Raw genomic sequence first — 19,379 nt, 5'->3', positions numbered from 1 at the left:
AAATTGGTCATTTGCTGTGCATAACCGTCTCTGAATCTGCAGCTCGCTATCAGTACTCAAAAACCATCTTTTTGGCATGTTTCTTGACCACCATTAAAGATTCTTGAAAAGAGGAAGATGGTATTCCGATATAAATGCATAAAGAACATACTGTTAAAATTTGAAAAATTTACAATGGTTGGTTAGTTAAATATCTGCTACTGACAGTGAAAATTTGTGATAAATGCTTTTCTTGGGTTTTCTCAGGAACTGCCCATGAACTAAACGGTGCTTCTGTAAGAACTTTAACACTCACCATAGACTGCATCTAATGCAAAAAGAATCAGTTGATTTGCTCCCTTTGCCTATGCTGAAGGAAGTGTGTAATATTCAAACTTTGACATCATAGTGCAGGACAGTTACAATAAGTTGATCCTTCTCTTGGGTATTCAAACAGTCCCCAGCCCAAGAGCTGTCCAGAACACGTTACCCTATCATAGAATCTGAGGTGTGAGCCCCAGAAGAATTCTGTTCTTTTGCATAACAGTTCTGAACATATTGGCATTGCATGCTTATCGATACAAGGCTTACTGCATTCATTTTTGGCACAGTTACAAAAATGTTGTCCCATAATACTGCTGTTAATAAGGACTTAGATGTTCCTTTTAACCGCCTCTTAGTAAACACAATGGACATGCAAACCAACTCAGATGAATATTTATTCTTCAGTTTGCATATTACATACATAACACATAAATGCATACATAATATGTACTTCTTGCTCATTGACATCAATTCAAAATCAGCACATTGTATAAACTGATCGGGCATGGAGACACATCTGTCTCTGACATAACTTGACTGGTCAGTAGGTGAAATAAAATATTTATTACAAATACTACTTACAGCATTTTGGTTTTTTATTATGTCAGCTGCATGTGTAATTCTTAATAATTGTATCTTCATGTTGGCAGTCTTACAGTAATTGTCATTTAATTCCCAGGATGCAGTCTGCTTTGTTTCTTTGCTCTTCATCTGTTTCCTAAGTTCTGTTCTAAAGGCTTTCTTAGCTTGTTCATATTTTTCCTTAGCATTCTGCAGAGGAGCTGCTTTATAAATGTGCTTCATGTCATGTATATTCTGTCTACTCTAATGAGCCTGTGTGGGAAATCAGTCTACCATTATTTCCAGCTCAGCAATGTTTTAATACCCTCTATATTTCCCAGAGAAAGCTGCAGTAATGATAATGTCTCAAAAGTGACAAAAGGATCTCATTCAATTTACTGTCAGATGCTTTCATGTGGTAAACAGTATTCTGTTTCTCCTCAGGTAGCTTAATTTTAAAGGTGTTAATTTTGACATATGGTGAGAAATCAAGGCATCAGCAGAATTCTGGCAGCTGAGATGAGGTTTGTCTGTAGTGTGGTTGGAAAGACATGGAGGTGATGTGAAAATCTAAAAACGGGTTCAAGTAGTAAGATTTTAAGACAAAATAACCGCACAGTAGCTGAGATAGTTTGCAATGTATGGGACACATGGATGCCAAGAGTAATGTAAGATTTAAAACTCAGAGATAAAAGAGCAAGAAGACGTCCAAGAATTTGGTGAAATCTGACGTCGGGCAGAGAGAACATATCTGGGGCAACATTGAAGAGGGACAGTGTGGCCAGTCTCCAAAAGCAAAGTGCCATTGCGTAAATGAGAGCAAGATTTCACAGGGCCAGCAATTGCATCAACACCTTTCTGAATAATAAACGGATTTACTGTAGCGAAGACTGACCATCTTCAGTACATGAAACCATGACAAACCGTGGCGCAGCTGGGAGTGTCTTTGAACTGTTAGCCTCATTCCATTTATGTTTCGTAGCCACTGACTGTGAAGATGATTGGCTCATTGCGAGAAAATCCCCCCATGATTGCAGTGTGGTGAGGTATTCAGAGGGACAGTAGGACTTGGACCCGCACCTGCCTCACCTGTAATTGCTTGAAGGTCGGCCATCATGTGCACACCCCTGTCACCGCCTTCCCAGACATCATACATTGCTTTACCAACATTCATGTGGACCCCATCAGCCCTCTACCTTCCTCTGACTGCAGCTGCTACCACCTCACTGCGGTGGACAGGTTCACCTGCTGGCCAGAGGAAACACCAATACTCAATGTCACCACCTCCATAGTAGCCACCGCGTCCGTGTCCACGTGGACCACTTATTTTGGCTCTCTGCACCACATCATTAAGTACTTCAGATGCCTGGTTACATCTGCCCTTTTTCGCACACTAACAGATCTCTGCATCACTGACATCCATCTGACATTGAGCTACCATCCAGTTGCCAACGATGTGGTGAAATGGTTGCCAACGATGTGGTGAAATGGTTGCCAATGATGTGGTGAAATGGTTGCCAACGATGTGGAATAATGGTTGCCAACTATGTGGTGAAATGGTTGCCAACGATGTGGTGAAATGGTTGCCAACGATGTGGTGAAATGGTTGCCAACGATGTGGTGAAATGGGTCCACCGTACCCGGACGGCTGCTCTCATCTGCTACAGCAAGAGGTTGACTGCTGCCCTGCCCCTTGTGCTCCTCGGCCTCCACATTACTCAGAAGACCAACCTTGAGATGTCTGCCGACGCCTTGGTTTACCGCCAGCTTATCACTGTCCTTGGCAACTTCCTGGAGCCTGTCCACCTGCCCATTGATGACATCATCTTGCAGGACTGTGTGGCTTGTATGCGACTCACCCCACCCCACCGCCACAATAAACACACCAATTACAAAACACAATGTGCTACTTCAATGTTACGGCTAGTGTGTACAATGCTACGGCCAGCATAAGTACTGGCCGGAACTGTTCCTAGCAGTAGGTAAACATTCTCACATGTTGTCTGATGAAGTAGTTCTGTGTTTATTTGGAAAACCAGTATTGTTTATATTTGCTGGCGATTTTCTCTTTGCACTCCTGGAAGGAGGTCGGCAGTCCATTTTGCGTGTCGGTTGTGTGGGCCCTCTAATTAATAAGGGTCCACTACGAAATTACTCCCCCTGGGAAAAAAAAAAATGCAAAGCACCACAAACGTCCATATTAGTAGGGGCGTCCAGGTCGACGTCCATGAGCTCATGGCCGGCAGAGGCGGGAGGCGGCACTGGCAGCTGGCAGCGGAGACGGCGGCTGAGGCAGAGACAGAAGGAGACGGCGGCTGAGGCAGAGACAGAAGCGAAGGCTCCGCCACAGGGCGGATGGCGATAGGCACTGGCAGCTCCCCTGGGGCATCGTGGTCAACCAGATAAGGGCAGAGCTGGTTGGGTTGCCAGCAGACGACGGAACTGTCGGCTCGCCAGAGCTTGGTGATGACCGCAGGTGCCCAGTGTGCCCTTGGATGAGAGAAGATCTATGCCCAGACCTCCTGGCCGATGCAAAAGGAGTGCACCGGCGTCCAGTGAGAGGGTGAGAAGCCTCAGGAAGCGGGACAGATAAGGGAGAGCGGAATCGTTGACCGTGAAGTATCTCCACTGCCCTTGGCGGTGTGGTACGTCACCAAAAACAAAAGAAGCACGGCTTCCTCCAGTGGGTGACAGCACATAAGCTTATCGAGCTGGATCTTGAACATCTGCACAAAACGTTCTGCCCTGGCCGTTTGACACAGGTTGTAAAGGGCCAGTCTGGATGAGGAAATTTCCATCTGTGGACCGTTATCCACAACAGTCGTTTTGGGGAGTCCCTTGACAGCAAAGAGACGCTGGAGAATTTTGATAGTCTCAGCAGAAGTGGTGTTCATCATGTGGGAGACATAAGGGTATCCTAACCCAGAGTCGATCAGTATGAGCCATTGGGAATCATGAAACAGTCCTGCGAAATCGAAATGGAGATGTTCCCACGGGGACACTGCCTGACTGTTTGGCACATAATGCAGGCTGACATGGGCAATGTCTTCATCCAAACCACTCCAATAAATGTGTTGGCGGGTCCGCTGTTTGGTGAGGACAATGTCCCGATGGCCAGCATGGAGGGGGTCGAGGACATGGCTTCGCTACACATGCAGTATGACCACGTGGCGAACATCGGAATCACTATGCAAAGGGATGACGCCACTGCAGAAAAAAAGACTGTGCCAATGATCTTGAAAATGCTGGATCTGCGCATCGTGGTCGCTACGGAGGCTGGTCGGCCAACCCACAGCAATTTGGCGATGGAGAGCTTGCAGTGTCTGATCCTGAGCGGTTGCCCGCCGGACTGCGTCCAGGTCCGGTTCCACATGGAAACAAACTAAGGGGAAAGCGTCAAACTCACAGTCCGCCCGGCAGGCAGCCGGAACAGAAAATTGGCATTTGCATGCTTTTCAGAGGTGCGATAGACAATATCAAAGTCAGACGTTGCCAGGAAGAGCGCCCAATGCTGGAGGCAGTGTGCCATCCGGGTGGGCACTGCACCCTTCAGGTGTAACAAAGAAACCAAAGGCTTGTGGTCAGTCTGCAGAGTGAAATGACGACCGTACACGAAATCGTAGAATTTCCAAAGATTCCTTTTCAATTTGACTATATTTGGTTTGAGCGTCACTCAGTTTCAAAAGCCACCAGCCTCTAAACACTGTCAGACCACATGCGAGAGGACCACACCCAGGCCATAGTCTGAGGCATTGGCAGTGGCAGTGACAGTGAGGGGTAGGGAAGGATCATAAGCAGCCAGACAAGGAGGGTGGGAGAGAGCAAACTTGAGGCGTGCGAAAGCCAGCTCACACGCTGTGTCCCATAACCCGGTCAGCAGCGCCAAAATCTTGGCGTGGGTTATAGAAAGAATGCCGATAATAGTTGATTTGAACAAGGACAGATTGTAGTTGCTTCACGTTGGTTGGAAGAGGCAGGTACTGAATCACCTCAACATACTCCTTAAAGGCATGTAGGCCATGGGCATCAATCATGAACCCAAGATAACTGATCTCTCGCACAAAAAAATCATGCTTTTCCCTCCAGCAATGCAGGTTAGCCTCGGAAAAAAACGTGAAACAGCCGATCCAGCTTGTCCGCGAGGTCCACCACGGATGAGCCACCAATCATGACATCATACAGATAATTGGGTACAACAGGCACCTGGCTTGTGAGGTGTTCCAGATAACGTTGGAAAATGGTGGGGGCACTGGCAATGCCAAATGGGAGGCAGTTGTACCAGAAAAGGCCACACAGGATATTGATGGCTAGGATCTGTTGCAATTCCTCGTCCAACAACAGCTGCAAATAAGCATCACGCATATAAATTTTGGTGAAAACAGTCGAGCCCAAAAGACGTGAGTATGTCATCCACTGATGGACAAGATATGTATCAATGACGGACTGAGAATTGACCGTGACCTTAAAATCACCACAGATGCGTAAAGCACCGTTCGGCTTCTTAACTATCATGATAGGTGTCGCCCAGCGACTGTGCACAACGGGAGAAAGGATACCTTTGTCTTGTAAGCGGCGAAGTTCCACCTGCAACCTGTCTCGGAGAGCAAAGGGCGGGCCTTAAAAAAATGAGGAACAGCAGAGAGAAGAAGCTGAACATGTGTAGTGAAACCCTTCAGCCCTGGTGTAGAGGATGAGAACAACATTTTGTATTTGCTGAGCAATGGGGGCAAGGAGGGTATACGATGAGGGAATCGACACCACGTGTACCACGTCCTGCACTGATAAACCCAGATGACCAAATATGTCCTCATCCAGAAAGTTGGTAGTGCCGGGGGATCCGACCACCAAAAACTGAGCAGTGAAAGAATGACCGTTGTAAGAGATTTGTGTCGGAAAAATGCCATTGACTGAAACTGCGCAAGGTGCGAGTGTACAGGGATAAAGCCAATGAGCCCAAGCACTGGGCAGCATCCACAATAGAAACAGATGATCCCATGTCAATTTGGAAGACCACCCAGAATATGCGTGAACTCCAAGGTAGAGAGAAAATGGACACCGGACTGGGGAATGATGGAGAATACTAGGCCATCCAAGGAATGCGAGGCGTCCAGGTCCTGAAGTGACAATTCGTGATGAGCCTTTGCATCTCCAGGAAGCATGGCAACTACACCGTGTTTCTGCAAAGCCTGACACACTGCAGCAATATCTTGCTCGCCAGTGGGGTCACTCTAACCGTTGGTGAGTCTGGAAAACATCTGGACAGGATGGAAGGCGGGTGAAAGGCTTCCTGTCACGGAATGGACCAACGGATTGACAAGACTCATGCTCACAACAGCTGTCTGCCGAGGCAGCAAGTTTTTTCTTTTGCGTGTTACTTCCATCCCAATCTGTCGATCCTGCCATGTGATCAGATTCTTGCACACTATAGTCCTTGCTACAGGTATAGAACAATAGCTCAGTCCATAGTGAGACCTCTGCCAACCATAGTGAGACCTCTGCCGACCTAGCCTTGATCGGTCTTCATTTTCTCCTCACGATGTCAACATCAGTTCCTGCTCTGCGCACTCGTACGACTGAGGAGACACCTGTGCTGAGCCATCTCTACACAGCTGGGCATATGAATGGTGTTTCGCGCCATGTCTTCTGCCAAAGACTATTAATTTCACACATCACACCCGAATATCATTGTGTTGGGAACGAGACTGCCACCTTGCTCAATGTCCACCTTTTCTGCCGTGCCGCACCTCTTTCCAGCACCACCACAGGGGTGAGTGAATTTGTTCAGAACTTACTAACTTCGAACCTATTCTGTGTGTTTGATTGTAGTTGTGTAATTCATAATTAGGTGTGTTCCTTGACCACTTGACTACTTGTGAACATTGTTCATTGTGCAGCGTCTACCACGCCTTGCTCTACCATTTGGTTATCAGCTTGTAAGTTAGGTAAGGAAACATGCCTACAAAGCTAAATAGATAGGTGCTTATGTCAGTAAGCCAAAAACAATTAAGTCACAAGTGAAAATAAACACTATGTGGCACCAAATATTGTGTGCAAGAATAGTAACAATTAGTGCAAAACTAATCGGTCCATTGCAAAAAAAAGAAAAAAGAAAGAAAAATCAGGAAACCATATGGTTAATATATAACTTTCAGAAATTTTTAGACAGCTGAAAAAAGACTAAAGGATTAGAGAAAACCAGCTCCCATGCGCACCCTGGTAGCCTTTGTGTTCAGAAGCCTTTGTGTTTGGAGACTTAAAGGGTGGTTTTATCGGGGTCAGGGGTTGGCGGTTGGTAATTCAGTCACTGACCTGCTTTGTGCACTACACTATACTGGCTATAAGAGCCACCTATTAGTTTGCAGTCACTACTGCACCCACCACTGTAGTTCACAGCTCCTACTGTTGCCTTGAGATGTCAGTCTAAATACCAGTGAAACCTCAAAACGTTGGCAATTTTCCGATTATTCTGTACAAAATTGTGGGGCATTTTCTTCAATAATTGCAATGATTTTGAGGACAGAATTATAGGAATGTAACAAGAAAACCTAAAGCTTACTTTAGAGTTGATTTTTAATTGATATTAAACGTGAATAATAATACATCCAACGTGACAGTCGCAGGCTCCCGAAATTGTCGGAAAGAGATTGATACACATATCTGAAGGAGTAAATATGGAAGAGATAATATTCTTCCCTCCTGAGAACTTAACCACTTCAATGCCAGTCCAGAGCAAGTATCTAAATCCCTACAGTACTTCCTGAGATTAGCCTTCATGTAAGAGCAGAGAAAGGCAGTGAGAGGCTTTAATTTATAGTGAGCATGGAGGGAGGAATGCATTTGTAGACACAGGTAATGATAATTTTGTGTGACTGAAGCTCTTGGAACAAGTGTCAGTAGGACATCACTTACGAAACTTAAGTTTCCCTAACCGGTTATACACCTGGGAAAAAGGGATGTACAGTTTAATGTAGAATCCAAACTATGTTTCATTTCTGATAGATCTTTATGTCACTGACAGGTGAATTCAGGTTTAAAAGGCAGAATGAAAAATAAGTGATCTTACCGGGATTCTATCCCACAACCTTTCAGTTTCATTGCACTTGCTTCACCACTAGACCACAAGGCCAATCACAGATTTTGGTCTAGCTTCACTGCTCTCTGAAGTTGTAGCGACTGTATCACTAGGTAGTAATGGCATTGTTTTCACAGTGGCTGAGTACTTAATTCATCATAGTTAGCTACTTGTCACGTGGTACATATTAATTATATACACAAACCTTCCTTATGACTCGGTTTATTTAGTCAAAAACAGATCAAAACCCCTACAGTTCCAGTGATTAGCCTGAACATACAGACAGAAAACGTGGCATGGTACTTCAGTTTGTACATATATAGAAAATAGACAGATGAAGTCAACTAATAAAAGAGCAAAAAATTGTATGTGACATTCTTAGAAAGCCTTTTACCTCCACAACTGTCATCATAATTCCAGACACCCTTTCACTCAACAAGTCAGCACACTGCAGCACAACAGGTAAAGGGCTTTGAATTTGAGGAAGTAGAACAACAAAAGACAAGCAAAATAATTCTAAGTTAAAAAACACACTCAGGCGCTTGGGATGGTATTTCCAGCAAAGTACACAAATGTTCATGCACATCTGTACTCTGAAAACTAATGTGAAATGCATGGCAGAGGGTACATTGCGGTTAAACCATATTATCAAAATGGCATGAGAAAGACAGGCGTTGACACTGGGACCATTTCTTTTTTTGGTGTTCAAAACTAATATTGTATCACCTTCTTATTCCCTTATAATTACTTATGTTGATGACACCTCTCCATTGTTTTGTGGTGACAATGAGGAGGATTTTTAACACATGAGAAGTCAGAAGTGAATAAATGTTTTAGTAACCAGGGCCTAAAACCCGGTGCTACAAAACTGTAGTTACTGGAGTTCAAAGCAGGCAGCTCATGACACAGGTGTATAGGAAAGAGAAAACATTGTCAACTTTATATGCAGGGAAATCAGCAGTGCATTGTACTTGCTTAGCCAAATGTCCAAAATTGAATGTAATAAAATGCTGATAACAGTTCACTATGGGACAATTCTCCCATTCATAAGTTATGGAAAATAATTGTGGTGTGTGCCACAGATGTTCATTTGAACAGAATCGTAGTGCTACAAAGGAGAACAGTTAGTGTGATTCAGTGATTCATGGTCTGTGATACAGGGAGACCTGCCATGATGCTCGTACCAAAAATAAATATATCGCTTTACGTGTGTGTGTGTGTGTGTGTGTGTGTGTGTGTGTGTGTGTGTGTGTGATATCACATTTTTTGTAAGCCTTCTGGACACAATCTGATGTTAAACATTTTAAAGAACATAGTTCTTGAAACTTCCTGGCAGATTAAAACTGTGTTTGCTGGACCGAAACTCGAACTCGGGACCTTTGCCTTTTGCGGGCAAGTGCTCTACCAACACATAGTTCTTATTATAGGTAACGGTGATCTATAATTATTATAAATATACTGGAAGCAGTCTTCACTGCATAAATTTTTTGATGTGGTGACCGATTTCGATCTTACTATAAGATCATCTTCAGACCATAGATGTCTGCCGGACTATCAGAGAAATTGTAGAAGAGGTGGGCATCAGCACCTTTTTGGCACATTCCATTGTGACCGAAGATTTGACCATGAAGATAGTCTCGGCAAATTTGTGCTGAAGCTGCTGACGCAGAGTAAAAGCAACTTTGTGTCGAAGTCTCACACAGGACATGCTGGACTCCACAAACAGTGACCCTGACTTCATGAACACCATAGTCACTGGTGACAAGTCCTGGGTGTACAGCTACGAACCAGAAACCAAATCCCAGTCGTCACAGTGGAAATGTTCCTCGTCACCAAGAACAAAGACGGCCCGCCAAGTGCGCACCAATGTCAAAGTGATGCCAACAGCTTTCTTTGACCCCCCATGGTGTGGTAAACCACAAAAATGTACCACAGGGTCAAATAGTCATCAAAGAGTACTACAGGGATGTCCTCCATCGCCTATGTGATGCTATGTGGTGCAAGAGACCGGATTTATGGTGAATAGGAAATTGGCGCCTCCATCATGACAGTGCTCCAGCAGATTCCTCACACTTGATTCAGACGTTTTTGGTGAAAAACCAGATTGTGTGCTTCAGCAGGCTCCTCACTCTCCCGATACGGCCCTCTGTGACTTCTGGGTGGAGAGGTCATTGAAAGGAATGCGAGTTCAGACAAGAGATGACATTATGGTAGCAATGACAGTCGAGCTAAACTCCATTCCGAAAGAGACATTTTCAGCACGCTTCCAGCAATAGCGGCACCACTTGGAGAAATGTGTGGAGTCCCAAGTGAACTACTTTGAGGGTGGTTAGGTGTCCAGCACTCCAGGTAAGCCAATTTTTTTTCCCAGGCCGTAGGTCGAATACTTTTCTAACAGACCTTATATCTGAAGAGGGCTAAGTCCTAAATGTGCCATGTTATGAGCAATAAAATAATTCTATTTTTGAAGCATGACTTTTTGATTAGCAACCAATCCAGCCTTCATACAGTACTACTTTAATTTTCAAATAAGCACAGTTATTACAGATGAAGAACAAAATTAGAAGTAACAGACAAGGCACATACTGGGGATCCATTTAAAACAAAATTAAATTTTTTTTTTGTTTTGTAAATATATGTCTGTATTAACTGAAATATTTCTGACTTGTAGGTATTACATATTACCCTCGGTAGATGAACCTGTTACGTATTAAACCTTTTACATAAATATGATATGCACTGTACCTTTTTAAACAAGGTGACATTTGCAAAAGTCATCATTTGATCACTACACACAAAAAGAAATGTAAATAAATATATAGCTGCCACACCACTGCACACAAGGCAAACTCCTAAACTCTGTGTAATTCACATGTCTGTTCATATATTTTTCTAGTTGAAATTAAAACATGTATGTTTGTCAGTTGGTAGTATTCATTGTTTTGATCTTGTGGTATAATATTAATTACAGCAACTGAGAGTAGCATGGATGCGTTTATTTGATATTGTCGCTGTGCAAGATGAAACTAACATGGCGAGGCTGCGGCTGAGAGTGCGTTATCCTGCAGAGCCCCTACCAGCCCCTCAGAAGCGAAATCTGGTCGGGCAGCTGAGCTCTAACATTGTTAACAAAGTAGAAACAATTCACATCATTGAAGAGTATGAGGTAATACCTTGTGACAAAAAACGGAAACATTCTCTGACGTTGTTTAAAGAGTGCTCTCTGTTGCTCCTACATTTATAATTCCAGTATACCTATGTATCATGGTGTTCATTTGAAAACAGGTGCAGTCACATGCTGTCCGCCTAGAGGCAGATCGTGCAATAGCTTCAGCCGGGCTTCGAAAGAAATTTGGAATGCTTCAGTATTTGGAAAATCTTAACAAAGATCCTGACCCATGTCCTATTTGCCACTGCAAGCTTGAGAAAAAGGTGAGTAAGAGAAAATTAGCTATTTCACTGATGGGTTGTATTGCTTGTTTTTATTGTACATGTGTATTTTTTACAGTGGAGTGTACTTCTCTGTGGCCATTACTATTGCATGGACTGCATACAAACGATGTTGAAGATCAGCGTAACCTCTGTCACGACAACAGTAAAATGTGCCGTTTGCAGAGAAACAACACGGTGCATTGATATTTCCTTTGTTAATCTGGAAACTGAGGACATAACTGGCTATGATGCAGATGTCAAAATTTTAGGCTCCCATTCAAAAAAGGTAGAAGCAATTGTAAAAACAATGCTTATCATAAAGAAGGAAGACCCAGAAGCAAAGGCTCTCATATTCTCTGGGGTATGTATGGGACACTTTTTTTCACTTGTAGTACTAAGTAACTCACTTCCATCAATCTTTGTACTACATGTTTTAGGAGATTATACCTTTTGGAAACAAATTTAAATGGGTTTCATATTTTTAGCAAGTAGGTATGATATTCAGTGGCCATCAGCACTTAGTTTTAATTGGCAGTGTGGGCCTATATGGTCATCAGAGTTGTGACTGGTTTGATGTGACCCACCACTGCAGCCTCTTCTGTGTTATGGCAAATTTAAAGGTACCAGCTCACTATCATTTTTTGTTAGCAACTTTCTGGGATGAAATCTTGAAACTAGAGGGTAGGACAAAGATGTTCAGTACATGGTCAGAACACTAGCCTCCTTCACCTCTTTGTCATCATACAGCAAAACTATATGAGCTATGGGTCATAGAAGGGAAATTCCCATAACTCTTCTTTTGTTCTGTGGTAATTATCATGTTATGTCCAGAAATAAGAAGTCAATTTTAAATCCCATGTCATATTTTTTTATGCACTGATTACACCACTCATGTCCAATATAAGCCAGTTTTAGAACCTCCAGTGACCACCAAATTTGAGAACCCTTCCTAGCAGTATCACATCTGCAAAAAAAAAAAAAAAAAAAAAAAAAATAATAATAATAATTTAAAATATTATGATGACAAGTGAGTGGTGGGTTATCAACACGATATCAAATATGGCTAATCCAGGAGTAGGTCTAATAATGAATAAGAAAATGGGAATGCTACTAAGCTACTGTGAACAGCATAATGACAGCATTATTGAAGCCAAGATAGATACAAAGCCAATACCCACCACTGTTGTTAAAATTTGTCAACTATCTCCACATATGATGAGAGATTGGAAAGAATATGTGATGATAGGAAAGGGAGAGAACAATATAATCACAATGTGGGACTGAAATAAGATAGTAGGAAAAGGATAGGCAGAAAAAATTGTTAGGAAATCATGGTTTAGAGGAAAGGAATGAAAAAAGAAGCTGCCTCATAATATTTGGCAGAGAACACAATTTAATCATTGCTATTACTTGGTGGCATGGTCCATATCAATTCAGGCAGGTAAGAAAAAAACTTACCTTCATAGTCTCAGATATTATTGAATTTAGCATATGTTAAAATGAAGGACTAAGTAAGGAACACGTATTTTTTTGTTTTCTCCAAAAAAAATTCTGCTCTGAGATACAGCCCTCCAAAGATGACACTGCGCATATCATTTCGAAGATGCAAATTTTGGAAAAAATATAAAATACGGTATCTCTGGAACAGCTCTAGATATTTTATTGGTTTTTTTTTATTTGAAAGGTAATTGCTTTATGATTACAGAGAAATCCTCCATACTTTATGATGTCAGAGAAATCCTCCATTTGGACTTATCTGTCAAACTTCTTTTACTATATCGTTTTGAACTTTTTTATAGTTTGAGTTTTTTTTAATGCCAATCCATAAAATTTTGTTTTTTTCTGTTGGTTGGTACCATATAGTTCTACAATCTCTGAAAAGCAGAGCTTCCAACCTCTTCAGTAAACAAATTAGCGCTTAAAAACTACAATACAGAAACCTGCAATGAACAACCATGACGAAACTGACAAGAAACTACAACAAAATGTAAGAAATATCTGCAACAATGAAAGTGAAAAGAAATAACGGCAACAAAGGCAGTAGAACTAAATATTGTAACATAGAAATTGGTAAAAAAACAACTTCAGTGAAGACATACATTACCCTTGAAAGTTAAAAAAAAAAGATTTTTTAAAAATAAAAGCTGTCCAACTTAAAAGTGGTACACCTCCTTTACAGAGCGTGCTAAATGGTACTAATCAACAGAAAAAAATGTGTCTTTTCTGGATGGGACTTTTTGGAAAAAAAAAATTAAAAAAGCAAAAAGATAAAAATCTGTAAATTATAAAAAAAAATCAAAAGGCGACAGTAAAAAAACTTTGACAGATATGTCCAAACGGAGGGTACCATTGTAATCATACAACAATTATCTTTCGAATTAAAAAAAAAACTCTAACAAAATATCTAGAACTGTTACAGAGCACATTTTAAAATTTTTTCCAAAATTCTCATCTTCAAAATGGTGTTGGCAGTGTCATCTTTGGAGGCCTGTGTCTCAGGGCAGGAATTTTTTTGGGAGAAAACAAAAAAATATGTGTTTCTTACTTACTCCTGAATTTTAACATCTAAATTCAAAACATCTGAGACTATGAAGGTAACCCTCCTGCCTGAAGTGATATGGATTATACCTGGTTTAAGAATTGTGAAAGTAGAGTTTATTCATTAAAAAGACCTGGAGACACTGAAAGATTTCAGATAGATTACGTAATAACATGACAGAGATTTTCAAAGCAGATCTTAAGCTGCAAAATTTTTAGGGTCATATGTGGACTCTGGCACAATTTATTGGTTATGAAATGAAATGCAGATTAAACTGAAGAAATTGCAGAATAGCAGAAAATTAAGGAGCTGGGATAAGCTCAAACACCAGACAGAGGTCATTGAGAGTTTCCCTGGAATTGAGAGATGGAACTGCGTATGCAGCAGAGGATCGAAGTAGGCAGAATCACAAGGTCCGGTAGAATTTGTTGTATGAAATTTTAAATATTGAATCTAGAAGTATATATATAAAAACAAAGATGATGTAACTTACCAAACGAAAGCACTGGCATGTTGATAGACACACAAACAAACACAAACATACACACAGAATTCAAGCTTTCGCAACCCACGGTTGCTTCATCAAGAAAGAGGGAAGGAGAGGGAGAGACAAAAGGATGTGGGTTGCTTCATCAGGAAAGAGGGAAGGAGAGGGAGAGACAAAAGGATGTGGGTTTTAAGGGAGAGGGTAAGGAGTCATACCAATCCCGGGAGTGGAAGGACTTACCTTAGGGGGAAAAAGGGACAGGTATACACTCGCGCGCGCGCACACACACACACACACACACACACACACACACACAAGCAGACATGTGTATGTGCGGATGGATATGTGTGTGTGTGCGAGTGTATACCTGTCCTTTTTTCCCCCTAAGGTAAGTTTTTCCTCTCCCGTGATTGGAATGACTCCTTACCCTGTCCCTTAAAACCCTCATCCTTTTGTCTTTCCCTCTCCTTCCCTCTTTTCTGATGAAGCAACCGTGGGTTGCGAAAGCTTGAATTTTGTGTGTCTATCAACATGCCAGCGCTTTCATTTGGTAAGTTACATCATCTTTGTTTTTAGATATATTTTTCCCACGTGGAATGTTTCCCCATTATGACAGCTGCCACCCATTCCACATCAAACGGTCCCCTCCCTACAGCCTAGGTCTTCGTGGCAAACGAATCTGATCCAGTCCTGAATCCCTGAACCGTTACACCAACAACCTGAAAACAGCTTTCGCATCCCACAACTACCCTCCCGACCTGGTACAGAAGCAAATAACCAGAGCCACTTCCTCATCCCCCCAAACCCAGAACCTCCCACAGAAGAATCACAAAAGTGCCCCACTTGTGACAGGATACTTTCCGGGACTGGATCAGACTCTGAATGTGGCTCTCCAGATGGGACACGACTTCCTCAAAACCTGCCCTGAAATGAGATCCATCCTTCATGAAATCCTCCCCACCCCACCAAGAGTGTCTTTCCGCCGTCCACCTAACCTTCGTAACCTCGTGGTTCATCCCTATGAAATCCCCAAACCATCTTCCTTACCCTCTGGTTCCTACCCTTGTAACCGCCCCCGATCTAAAACCTGTCCCGTGCACACTCCCACCACCAGCTACTCCAGTCCTGTAACCCGGAAGGTGTACACGATCAAAGGCGGAGCCACGTGTGAAAGCACGCACGTGATTTACCAACTGACCTGCCTACACTGTGAAACTTTCTATGTGGGAATGAGCAGCAACAAACTGTCCATTCGCATGAATGGACACAGGCAGACAGTGTTTGTTGGTAATGAGGATCACCCTGTGGCTAAACATGCCTTGGTGCACGGCCAGCACATCTTGGCACAGTGTTACACCGTCCGGGTTATCTGGATACTTCCCACTAACACTAACCTATCAGGAGATGGGAACTTGCCCTTCAATATATCCTCTCTTCCCGTTACCCACCAGGCCTCAACCTCCGCTAATTTCAAGTTGCTGCCGCTCATACCTCACCTGTCATTCAACATCATCTTTGCCTCTGTACTTCCGCCTCGACTGACATCTCTGCCCAAATTTGGAATTTTGTGTGTGTGTGTTTGTGTTTGTTTTTGTGTTTATCAACATACCAACACTTTCGTTTGGTAAGTTACATCATCCATATATATATATATATATATATATATATATATATATATATATATATATATAATAGAGGGAAACATTCCACGTGGGAAAAATATGTCTAAAAAGAAAGATGATGAAACTTACCAAACAAAAGCGCTGGCAGGTCGATAGACACACAAACAAACACAAACATACACACAAAATTCTAGCTTTCGCAACCAATGGTTGCCTCGTCAGGAAAGAGGGAAGGAGAAGGAAAGACAAAAGGATGGGTTTTAAGGGAGAGGGTAAGGAGTCATTCCAATCCCGGGAGCGGAAAGACTTACCTTAGGGGGAAAAAAGGACAGGTTACACTCGCACACACACACATATCCATCCACACATACACAGACACAAGCAGACAGATCCTTTTGTCTTTCCTTCTCCTTCCCTCTTTCCTGACGAGGCAACCATTGGTTGCGAAAGCTAGAATTTTGTGTGTATGTTTGTGTTTGTTTGTGTGTCTATCGACCTGCCAGCGCTTTTGTTTGGTAAGTTTCATCATCTTTCTTTTTAGACATATATATATATATATATATATATATATATATATATATATATATATATATATATATATATATATATATATGCACACACAGGGGGATGGGGGTTTGAAGAGACCATTGGAGACAACAGGAGCACTTGGATGAATATTAAGAGGTTAGATGTCAAGTGAGTACTGTCAAAGAAGGGAAGGTTGTGAAAGGTGGAAGGCATATAAAGAAGGGCCGTGCAAAGGAAACAGTATTATGCAAATGGAAATGGAAATAGATTAAATTAAGATGGGAGATACGATACTACGAGAAGAATAAGTCGAAACAAGGCACCTTTTCTAGACAACATTCTCTTAGAGTTTTGAGACCCTGGGAGAAAGGTACCGTGACCAAACCATTCCACCTGGTATGGAAGATACAAGAGTTGGGCAAAGTTTGCTGAGACAAGAAGAAAGTAAGAACCCCACTTCCAAAGAAAGCAGATGATGTCTGGTGTGAGTATTGTAGAATCATCAGCTTAAAGTCTCAGTTGGACTATTTTGACATGAATATGTACATTAAGCTGTGAAGAAAATCAAGGAGAAATTTGGAAAGGAAAAGAAGTGAAAACGTATTTCATTGGTGACATTGCAATTCTGACAGAGACGTAAATAACTTTGAAGACTAGTTCAGTGGATTGGATAGAATCTTGAAAATAGGTCATGAAGGAACTAGATTAGGAAATGCGACATTAAAAGTGATAGAAAAGTTTTGTGGCCTCTCATGTTTTGTCAGTGTGACTGATTAATGGTGAGCTTCCAGGCATTCAGCTGAGTTTTTTCCATTTTATGCACAATATTTCAACAACTAACTCGGTTGCCTTCATTGGGTGCTGTTAGCTGTGTTGTTATACGTGCTCACTGGTCGGACCACAACTCGTGGCACTCAAAGAGTGGGTCAGTCATTGAATTGTTGTGTGTAAATGGAAACAACAACTTGGCTGAACACCAGAAAGCACACCATTGGTAGCAGGTGAGCTTTGATATTCAGGCAGTGAAATAAAATGTATCAGACAAAGTAGAGAAATTTATTAACAATGAATAAAAATTTAAATATTAGGATGTCTTTTTCTGAAGGTATTTGTCTGGACTGTAAGTCTTGTACTCAAGTGAAACTTGGAGGCTTACCAGTTCAGACAAGAAAAGAATAGTGGCTTGTGAAAAAAAAAGTATTGCAGAAGAATGCTGAACATTAGATGGACAGGTCGGATAACTAATGAGGTACTGAATTGAACTTGGGGAAAAAAGAAATTTATGTCACAACCTGACTAAAAGAAGGGTTTGATTGAGATGACACATTCTGAGGCTTCCGAGACTCGTCTGTTTGGTGCTGGAGGTAATTGTGGGGGATAAAGATAGTCCTGAGTACAGTAAGCAGGGTCAGATAGATGTGAGTTGCAGTAGTTATTCAGAGATGAAGAGGCTCGCATAGACTAGACTAGCGTGGATCATAAGAGTCGCCCATCATTGCCTGCAAGCTCTCCAGCTCTCAAGTGCAGAAATTTTATGGAGAAGAATAGAATGCAAATGACCTTTTCTTTGGATGCCCCAGATTAAATGGAAGTACAAAAATCCTTGTACAAGAACTTGAGAAGCTTGGTCATCCGTTGCCAATCTCTATGATGGCTTCATCAGCTTTTTTAACTTCACACAATCATAGATGTTCCATATCAGGTGCTATCCAAGATATCCAATAATTTCATTGTACTGGTCAAACCATTAGAAGTAAGACGTTCTGGTGCTAGACGTCTCAGCTACTGCAGCACAAAGGTGCATCATCTTTGGTGGGTGCAGATGAGAGTTGTAGATTTGCTTGTCAGGACATGTTTCAGCACTGCAAATTGTGAAATGGATAACGTGAAGGGGCAACAGATTTGCATCAGAATGTGTTAGAAGTTGAAGAAAACTGCAGTTGAAACCCACCACATGCTTATAGAGGCATTTGGTGAGATTGAGAGTCACTGAGTCAAGGAAGAATATTTGAGTGGTACAAGTGTTTTAAGGAAAGCCGAGAATGTGTGGAAGATGACAAACAGTGTGCTCAACCGTCAGCATGCATGACACTGGAAATGATAATGAAAGTGGATGACATGATTCACAAAAACTGAAGGCAGACAATTAATGATTTTTGTAACAGAGATGGACTATCGTATGGCACATGTCAATGAATTCTAGCCGATGAACTGAACTAGAGAGGAATTGCAGCAAAGTTTGTCCTTCGCCTCCCAGCATCAAACAACAGAACCTCAGGATTCAGATGTGCAAAGAGATTGAGAGTGTCCAAAATTCTTATCCAGAGTCATAACAGGTGATGAATGTTGGGTGTATGGTTACAAGACTGAAACAAAGCAGCAGTCATCACAATGGAAAACACCATCTTCTCCAAGGCTGAAGAAAAGTAGATAAGTTTGCATCATGAAGTCAGCGCCAATCATTTTTTTCCGACATTCGGGGAATAGTGCGTAAGGAGTTTGTTCCACATGGTCAAACTGTCAACAGGCAATTTTACTTCAAGGTTTTGAGGCAACTGAAGGAAAATGTTTGACACATACGGCAACAGTTGTGGAGAAAGAAAGACTAGTTATTGCACCATGACAACACACCCGCACACACCTCTCTCATTGTGAAAGATTTCCTGGCCGAAAACAACATTGCAATGGCCCCCACTCTCCCATCTCACCACACCTAGCCCAGTGGACCCAAAGATGAAAATAGCATTGAAAGGGCAACATTCTGACCATACTGAAGGCATCCAAGTAGAACTGGAGTGTGTCCTGAACACCTTCACGTTGGGAACTTGCAGGAGT

General features: G+C 42.1%; 1 protein-coding gene across 1 annotated transcript in view; it reads left to right on the top strand.

Annotated features, from left to right (window-relative positions):
• Positions 1-19,379, top strand: part of LOC124622162 (E3 ubiquitin-protein ligase SHPRH) — a 256,731-nt gene that overhangs the window by 205,193 nt on the left and 32,159 nt on the right. The window contains exons 18-20 of the mRNA XM_047147806.1: positions 10,908-11,102; positions 11,222-11,368; positions 11,445-11,729. Coding sequence (XP_047003762.1) covers positions 10,908-11,102; positions 11,222-11,368; positions 11,445-11,729 — 627 coding nt within the window. The remainder of the gene's footprint in view (positions 1-10,907; positions 11,103-11,221; positions 11,369-11,444; positions 11,730-19,379) is intronic.

This window comes from Schistocerca americana, chromosome 7 (assembly GCF_021461395.2).
Source record: "Schistocerca americana isolate TAMUIC-IGC-003095 chromosome 7, iqSchAmer2.1, whole genome shotgun sequence".
NCBI lineage: Eukaryota > Metazoa > Arthropoda > Insecta > Orthoptera > Acrididae > Schistocerca > Schistocerca americana.
The sequence above is the reverse complement of the archived record's forward strand: the minus strand, read 5'-3'. Positions and strand labels throughout refer to the sequence as shown.